Genomic DNA, 9336 nt, shown 5'->3' with positions numbered 1-9336 from the left:
GGGTCACCGCCACAAACCCATAAGCCACCCACCTCCTGCCTGGCGAGAGTTGTACGTCTGCCTGCATTCATCTAAACGGCATGAAGACCGACGGGGAACTTACACCGTAGTACTGCCTCTGAGTGTGTGTGTGTGTGTGTGTGTGTGTGTGTGTGTGTGTGTGTGTGTGTGTGTGTGTGTGTGTGTGTGTGTGTGTCAAGGTGGAGAGTTGAGAAGGAAGACAGGACCCGTTCAAGTCAGCAAAACCGAGCCAGCTGCTGCGTATGTGTGCGTCAGGGATAAACAGTCCAGCACGTGAGCGTGTGTGTGTGTGTGTGTGTGTGTGTGAGGGCTAGTGTCGACCAGGCTATGAGTGCGTCTCAGAGGGAGAGGCCGTTCGATGCTGAGTTGAGTTAAGGGAGCAGACCAGGAGAATCTGTAAGAGGAGCAGCCATGGGGCTCGGACAGTCCAGCAAGGCTCCGGTCACCGACGACACAGACGAGGGTGAGTTCGAAAGCATCTCACGTTCTCAAGTGACTTTTCCTCTTTTTGTTTCTCTACCCGTGTGACCTGGAAGATAAACAGGGGAACGTGGGTGAAACAAAAGTTGTTAGCAGGATTCACCAGTGTTGACTGTCTTATCTGCAGCCTTATCAATGATATTAGCTAAGAAAATGAATTGCACGTACAGTAAATGGTTGTGACGGATGTGATGCTGATCAGGGCTGCCACCAGTCGTCCTTAGCAAATGGAAACGAGGGAATACCCTTTGATATAGCCACAGCATTGTATATGTACACAAATAAACATAGTGTAGAGGGCATAGAGTAGAATACAAATGTGTTGAAGATATCCATGGAACTCTTCTGGACATGTTTCTCTGATGTTGGCTTCGATGGTGAAGTATTAATATTTATGATTATCTAAAATAGCTTGAATCTTGCCAGATCTTTCTCTTTTTTTCGCCATCGAGGTCAGCATCAAACAGAGTTACAATTTTAATGGCAAAGCTTTGTTTGAATGTATTTCCCTTTTCTTTGTAACTTGAGTAGATAATACAATGTGATTATATCAATCTGAGGCATATCTCTGGAATTAATTCCATTCTGGCAGCGTCCCAGGGACTTCAAATAAGTCAGTGTTACATGAGTCTGTGATATAGTCAGAAGTGAGGTGGCTTTCCTTGGTGTTCCCTTACTGTAGATTTTGTTTGTACAGTGTTTCCCAGATGACCTGATACATTTGTTTCTTTTTATTAAGTTGTAAATCTAAATACCATTTGATGGGTTCATATAAGTTATCCTTTGAGTTTTCAGTTATTTATTTGTCCGCTGCAATACCTATTCCATTATTGTGGGACTAACCCCCCAAAATGTTTTCACTCCACCTGATGCAATTCATATCTTTGGCGTTCTCTTTGACACTGGAGGCAAACCTCAATCGAAGAGGAAACCATTATTCACGGTTAACCTCGCCGCTTAGTCATCTAACGTGCTGTTCTGGAAATGTCACTCATAACAGAGTGTCTCTGAACTCTCGAGTTAATGCAACAGTGCACCGTACTCCTCACTCCTCGCTCACTAAACAGCGTCGGCGATTTCACAGAGGGCCGGGGAATAATAAACATAGAGACACATTGCTATGAATTAGAAGAAGGCCGGCTCACTGGAAACAAAGTAATCCCCTCACTCATGAAAGACACAGGCAGCGTTCTCCTTTTGACGCCGGCGGGTCGCTGCATGTTGAGCACGTGTCATGCAAAAAGCAATAAAGATGCAAATTCAGTTTTCACTTCTCACTTCAGAAACATCAAAAGTGGCTTCAAGGTAATACCGTAATTTGTGTTTGTTTTGTTAATTTAATGACATTTAAAAAAATATATAGATTTATAATTGTTCGTAAATGCTGAGGTTAGCTAAGTGCAATTTTCATGCATAGTTTCTGTGCGGCTAAAACACTTTGAATATAGCTGGTGGTGAAGTTGTGAAGAACAGTTGGCACAAATGGTTGAGCCCACCTTATTTTCAGTAAGCAAGAGAGATACACACACAACATATTAATATAAGAACATATTTAGAGAGATTGTGATGCACCTTATCATTTAATGCTGCTTTTGAGGCATATTGTAATTTGCTGTGGCAAAAAAACTTTCATAGCTCTGTTTATTTTGTAGTTTACATTGTAAATGCATGTAAAAAAAAAAGCCAATTTATCCATTAGTAAAATTAAAAACATTAAAAATAAAAAGCAGTCCAGAGAAGACGATATATTCTTGTATCTAAACTTCAAATATTAAAACAAAATTTCCCCCCAAAAATAATCAAAATGTATAATTGTTTATTACCTTTATCAGATTAAATGTAAAGACTGCTTTCCTCGCTGGAATCAGTGCAGAGACAGATGCATATTTTGCCATTCAACCCATATGAGTTGATTTACAGAAAGGCGCATGCATGAAGGTGAACTCTGTCAAGACATGTTTATCTCCTCTGAGAATGATATGTGCACCACATTGGCTCCCTAATGTGCGACAGACATTTTCCACCCTGTGCAACCAGGACACTCTGGTTAATGGACAGACCCTGTTTACTGCTGATCATGCTTTATTCACATCACAGTGGCACATGGACCCATGGGTTCTGTTTCAGTTGTCAGAGCAACAGCGTGAGCGCTGATGTTCCCACGTTGGTGGGTCTGTAAGTGGCTTCTGTGTGAGGGAGGGGGAGACGGAGTGAGACAGTGTGCCCAAAATGAGACGGCTGACTTTGAAAACGTCACAGAAACACTTCAACGACAGGAAGATAGACAAAACTAAACTCTTTGTTCCCATCTGCTTTCTGTAGTTACCTATTGTGTACGGTGTGTATAGGACTTTAACAAACTCATGATTTATTTGCCCCTCATTTACATATTTTTCTGTTTCTGTACATAAATGACTCTGAAGTGACTTGAGGGTCGCCAAATTTAAAACTCTTTTTCATGATTGTAAAGTTTTGGGACACAACAACAACATGACACATTCCCCAATACTTACTCCAGTGCCAAACTGTTTTTAGGTATTATTATGAAAGCATTCTTTTTTTTTAAAGAGTGATGTCTTGAATGATCGTGCTTCGGGCTGAGTGCAACAGGCTGGATAGCAAAGTTGGAAAATATTGAGAAACTGTCAGTAAGAAAAATAACAAAAAATACAAGCATCATACTTAAAAATAAGTGGTCTTCTTGACTTTATTGCTAAAGTAACCTCAACCAGGCTCCTTCTGTAATTTTCCAAAAGAACAGCCTTTCTGGTCCACATGAAAAGTTGCAGCTGGCATTTTCAAGTTTATGCACTCAGCAGACCGTTTCCGGGTTTCAACAACACCGAGCTCAAATTAAAAGTCTCATGTCTGAGCAGACCTGACATTTGCTAATGTTCGCAAGGGCCCGTGTGGACAGCTCTGCAGAGGTTCACATAGAAAACAGAATGTCCAAAACCACCTGTGAGTCCGTTTAAGTATATGAGAGCGTTTGGTGTTTACCGAGAGCAAAAACGGAGAGCCTTCTTCAAATTTTGTTGGCGTTGTGCGGACATACACAGAGACAGAGACTATGTTTGTCGGACAGAAAAAGACGGGCATAGACAAAGAGTACAGTGAGACGCGAGGCTCAAACTGAACAAGCGTGATTATTTCAAACCAAACTGATAAGCATGTGTCAGTCAAATTCAAATTGACTAGTTCTTCAGTGTGATCGTTTCCGTAATTAGTTTAAGCCATGGAAAGGCTGTCAATGTGTCAATCCCACTCGTGCAGATATCAATCATTACACGGTCAGTTACTCATGTGTCCATCATTTAATACAGCACATTTAATCATTCAGAGTCCTGCTGGTAAAATATGACCTTCCCCCTCTCTCTCTCTCTCTCTCTCTCTCTCTCTCTCTCTCTCTCTCTCTCTCTCTCTCTCTCTCTCTCTTAGGGCTCTGCCCTCTCATCCATGACCACAGCTGTCTCTCAAAAAAACCCATCAGAGTAGAATCTGAGAAACTCAGCAGAAAAATCTGAGTGTGTGTCTTGTATGCTTGGCATACAGCATCTGTAATTCTATGCACGCATGTGCGTGTGTGTGTTTGATTGTGCATTATAAAGCGGGCCTCACATGGTCATTTTCAGAGTTGGTTGTGCAAACACTCCAACACAGACAGTGTGAGAGGAGGAAGTGCCAATGATACGTGACTAACAGAGCATAACATTAACTGTCACATCCAATAGATCTAGTGACTGCTGGCAGAATTGGAGAGTGTGTGTGTGTGTGTGTGTGTGTGTGTGTGTGTGTATGTGTGTGTGTGTGACTTTTGCAAGAGAAGCAGGTAATGTTTATGTCCATTAAATATGTGTGTAACCTTTTGTAAATGCATTGTGAAAAAATGGGTGCATTTCTTTGTGTGTGTGTGTGTGTGTGTGTGTGTGTGTGTGTGTGTGTGTGTGTGTGTGTGTGTGTGTGTGTGTGTGTGTGTGTGTGTGTGTATGGTCAGATAAGTGGGCACCAGCTGTTCCATCCTAAGGGAAACAACATGGAGGGGAAACCATCTGTCCTGGTTGTCATGGTAGCAAGGAACAAACAGCCCCATTCGGTTCCAATTGGCGATAATTGTTGCTGATAGACGGAGGGGAGTGATATAGGGAGGGAGATAGGGAGTGCTCTGGTTTAGATTGTGTGTGTCTGTGAGCATGTTCAATAAGTGTGCAGGGGAGAGAATGATAAAAAAGACTGAGAGGATATCGAAACTGCAAATAAACAGAACTTAAAATCGTTCTTTTGTTCATGCAACGATCATAAAAAGACTTATTTGTGCCAAAGCTTATTTTACCTCCATTGGCTTCATCTTGACAACCTCAAAGTAAACCTACTGTAACTGTACTGACATTTAACATTCATCTTGTTCTATTAATTGAAATAAAATGATCTTTTTTTTGTTTTAAATGGTCATTTTAGCCATACAGATGATGTGTTTAAAGCTGATTTCTAATTTATGTTTTAAGTTATTAGTTGAAATATACCATTACCTAATGTCAGTATCATTTATAAAAATACATTTTCTCTCTTCTTTGGAAAAAAAAACTACTACTATTGCTTAAACACCTGGGCAAGAAAGTGGTGGTCCTGCTGTCTTCTTGTGCCACTGTTGTCTAGTATTGATCCTGGGCTGTTGTATCAACTTGTTTTCTAAGTGCGGGAGAAATGTTGCTGTAATTTAAAGATATTCTGTCCAAAATTATTTTTTTGTATTCAACAAAAATGTACAACGGTTTTCTACTCTTCTCTCTCGCAGTGAATTTCGACCACTTCCAGATCCTGAGGGCAATAGGAAAAGGAAGCTTCGGAAAAGTAAGTCTGTGTTTGCAAAAATGTACCAATGTTACTCAATGTCAGGGGAAACTGGCTCAGAATGCTCTGGAAAACATGCAGTAAATTACAAACACACAGATAACGCATAAACATTCTAACACTACAATACAAGCACTGACACTGAAATTAACACATAATCATGAACAACATTAGTGTTGCTGAGGGAACGATAAACATTTGTGCATGAAAAATGACCTCTACAATTCATCAGTTATTCAATGCTGCACATGAGACGCATCAATATACCATGTCCCCTCTCCGTCAGTACAATACTGTCATGGTTTGGCCTTCAGGTTTATTTTGCTCGAGATAAACCAACAGCATGACAGCAATCCTATTTCCTCCTGTTGTTAAGACACGTAGAGCAGAGTAATCCACAACAGCACTCGCAGCACATGTGAGAACATATAGCAACGCATACGCGCATGCACATATATACACTGATCCCAGACCCTCAAGGCAACTACACTCCAACGACAGATAAGCAGTCTAATCACAGTAGATGGCAAGCTGTTCATTGGGGGGAGTGATGCGATCAGGGTTTGGCTGATTAACCGTGCCAGCTGGTCCACAGATCACTTTCTTAGATAGCGGTAATCACTGGCTTATTGACGCTTGTAACTACAAATGAATATGGAATATTACTCCTCGGCATATTGAAAATAGTGCCCATTCTCGGAGACATTGTCAAAAGGTGGGTAGTCACGTACAGTTTGATTTATACGTATTTATACGTATATTTGATTTATTTGTATACGTGTAATGACAGCTGCCCAGATTGCACTCGGTGTTACATTCTGCGTTTTGCAGAGTCCTGCTATTTATTCCCACTGATACATAAACACACTGAGTGCTGTTTGAAAGCCTTTTTATGCATTTTTTAAATATACGACCCCGGCAATTATAATGAATGCCAACATGACGTTTCCCATCTCTAGGATGGAAACTATGTGGGTGTGAAAAGTTTAAGAAAGGATTACATTCCTGATCACAGAGATTAAAGAAAAAATGTCCTTCCAGCCTTGTCGGATATTGCAATATAGCATCTTCATGCGTCACAAGCAATAACGCTTGAGACAAACATGGAGGAATGATGGAAAACACGCGACTGTATTACAACAGTTTGTAAAAAATATATTGTTTGTCAATGTGTCAAACAGAATGTCAGCATTTGATCAATTCTTACTCTTTAAAATCTTTAAAAGTATGCTGATTAGCAACTGTTATTGATGATCATGTCTGGACAAAACAGGAAGGAATGATGCATGTTGTTTCTTTTTCATTAGATAGTATTGCAAAAAAGGAATGGCGATGTTTATTGTGTTACCGCATTGTCAGTAAGGACGACATTATCTGTTGAGAGTTTGCAGAAAGCAACTTCAACAGCCTTGAAAGTACTGAAGCAGAAGCTTGAGACGCACTAGCAGAGCAACAATGAAGTATTCAGAGCATGTTGACCACTGCAGTGAAAGGAAACTACCATTATGTAATCTTATCATCAGGTCTGCATTGTCCAGAAGAAGGACACCAAGAAGATGTACGCAATGAAGTACATGAACAAGCTGAAGTGCGTGGAGAGGAATGAAGTGAGGAATGTCTTGAAAGAGATGCAGATAATGCAGAACCTTGAGCATCCGTTCCTGGTCAACTTCTGGTAAGCCGCTGTGCCGCATAAGTGTCTGAATGTGTGGCTCCGCAGTTTATGTTTGTGTATCACTTCGGTCTACAAGGTTTTATGTGAAAGGCAAAAACAACCTGGATCACCTCTTTTAAAGTGTTTAGATACTTACTTTCTCGTACTTGCTCTTTGAATTCAAACTGACTTCAGATGGCCTTAAATTTAGTACTGAGTGGCTTTGATAGAATCTTCCACTCCTAAATATGTATACAAAAAGCTGCTGTGTAAAAGCACACTATGAATGATTTCCACTTCCGCAGATCGTCTCCACAAAGGCGTGTGTTTAACACTGTGATAACCATCAGCTATAGCAGCCTTTTGAAGGATTTTGCAGTGCACTAGTGTCACCCATTTGATTTTTATGGTGATTGTATCCTGTCCATTAAATCGATGAATGCACAGACCCACAGGGAGACCGGTGGCCATTAAAGACAGCTCTAGATTGTGTTTGCGGATGCATTTGGAAAGGTGTTGCCTGCTGAAGAACACTTTAAAGCCTCCGTCCGCTTCATCTCATCCCTTGAAGTTGCTAAAAGGAAAATGTGGTTTGCTCACTGATCCAAATTCAAGTTTTATGGGCTCAACTCTCCTCTCCAGGCAGCTTCTCATTTGCCTCACCACATTTGGGGGTCGAGGAAGTCTTTGCCTCAACACCATATATCTCAAATCAAACTGTGACTGCTAATCTAAGATGACTCATCAGGTACTTTCAGCAACTCATTCATCATTATTTGAAAGCCCGAGCTTATTGAGCAGCAGGAGTCGTACTTTTGAGATGCCTGATCAGTATGGCTTGTTAAGTTTCTGTCTGAAAGGCGTCATTAATTCTTGATAAGCACTCCAAGTCTGCAACATTTGAGAGGAAGCCACCGTGGTTTTCTTTCTGCTCGGCAGAAAGGCAGGGAGGAGGGAATGCCTGTGCAACGAGGAAGAATAACTGGCATGTGGCCCAGTTCTTTAAAATGTAATGTTGTTTGCTATATCAGTGGTATTTATCATTTCTCTTTTTTGATTTGCAGATTTGCTTCTTGCTCTTTTGGGATAAGCTCCCTTTTAAAAAACCTCTGGAAATGTGAACAATAAATGAGATACTAAAAGAGTGACTTGTGGCACCAATGGTCTCAAAGTAGCTTTTCTCAATCCTTTGTCCACTGTCCCACTTTTTTATCCTCTCTTTCCCGACATCCCCGGTCTCCGATTTTTAATTCCATATCTTTTTGAAACTCCAATACTCTGGCAACAATCTGTAGCTGTTTTCTAATTACAAATTTGATGGGAACAAAACCAAATCCTTCCACTTTGGGAATGAATGAGAAAAGACTAAAAGTACTGTCAAAAGAGGAGAGGAGAGGAAAGGAAAGGACAGCAAGGTGCAGGGAAAGGGAGAAACGCCAGAGAAGGAAAAACAACAGTGAGGGTGAACGGAGGATAGAGAGACGTGTAGTGTACAGGCTCATCAGACAAACAATGCCAGTGCTTGCTTTCTTGCCTGATTGCATGCTGTGTTGGACAAAAAAAACTGTTGGAAGTTAATGCATTTGGCAGCGTAAATCCCCCTGGGTGGGGGTGATTTCCTCCAGAGATGTGCTTGGGTCAGCGCTATGCCCACTCTCTCTCTCTCTCTTTCCGTCTCTCTCTCTGTGTTGAGTTGGCGTAAGTTATGATTGTCCTGAGGTAAGCGCTCAAGGTCAGAGACGGGGGGAGATTACCGCAGTCACATGAACTGCATGAGACAGCTCCAGCACATGCGGAAAACCTGGCTTTGTTTTTCTGTCCCCTGACCTGTCCTCTCGTCGTCCTCCCTCTGTCCTCTCTTCTCTCATCTTCCTCCTTTCTCTTCCTACTCCGCTGCTATTTTCCTCCTTCACCACCTGCTTGTCTTCCTTTCCTCTCCTCTCACTGTCACTGCACTTGCTCCTGCGTGACCTTATACGGCTGCTGATTGTGTGCGGCCCATCGACGATTGCACTTGGAAGTTAGGAGCAAAACAGACATATTATGAACTTCTAAATTAGTTTCATATGGTGATGTATAAGTAGGATATGGAATACTGATTTAGAAGAATTTTCTCTGGCATCAAGCGTGTGGTCAGTGTATTGATGTGCCAGCACTGGCAGGGCATACTGTTTTGCCTGTGCTGCACTAAGTCCCACTGTGTAACTGGAGCCCTTACTGGCACCGCAATGCCAGATATATGCTCGCACTATATCAGAGACAGACACAGAGAGGGAGAGGTGGCAGCCAGCTTCAGACGCTGCTGTATTCAGCTTTAGGTCGTGCTGCCTCTT

The 9336-nt window shown here is 41.6% G+C and overlaps 1 protein-coding gene across 1 annotated transcript in view; it reads left to right on the top strand.

Annotated features, from left to right (window-relative positions):
- Positions 1 to 432: 432 nt before the first annotated feature.
- stk32a (serine/threonine kinase 32A) overlaps positions 433 to 9336 on the top strand; it is a gene marked incomplete at both ends in the record, with an annotated part of 55598 nt that continues 46694 nt past the window's right edge. The window contains 3 exons of the mRNA XM_079237513.1: positions 433 to 484; positions 5294 to 5349; positions 6873 to 7024. Of these exons, the coding sequence (XP_079093639.1) occupies positions 433 to 484; positions 5294 to 5349; positions 6873 to 7024 (260 nt within the window). The remainder of the gene's footprint in view (positions 485 to 5293; positions 5350 to 6872; positions 7025 to 9336) is intronic.

Source organism: Taurulus bubalis (assembly GCF_910589615.1).
Source record: "Taurulus bubalis genome assembly, chromosome: 2".
Taxonomy (NCBI): domain Eukaryota; kingdom Metazoa; phylum Chordata; class Actinopteri; order Perciformes; family Cottidae; genus Taurulus; species Taurulus bubalis.
Note: the sequence above shows the minus strand (reverse complement) of the source record. Positions and strands in the feature narration are given on the sequence as shown.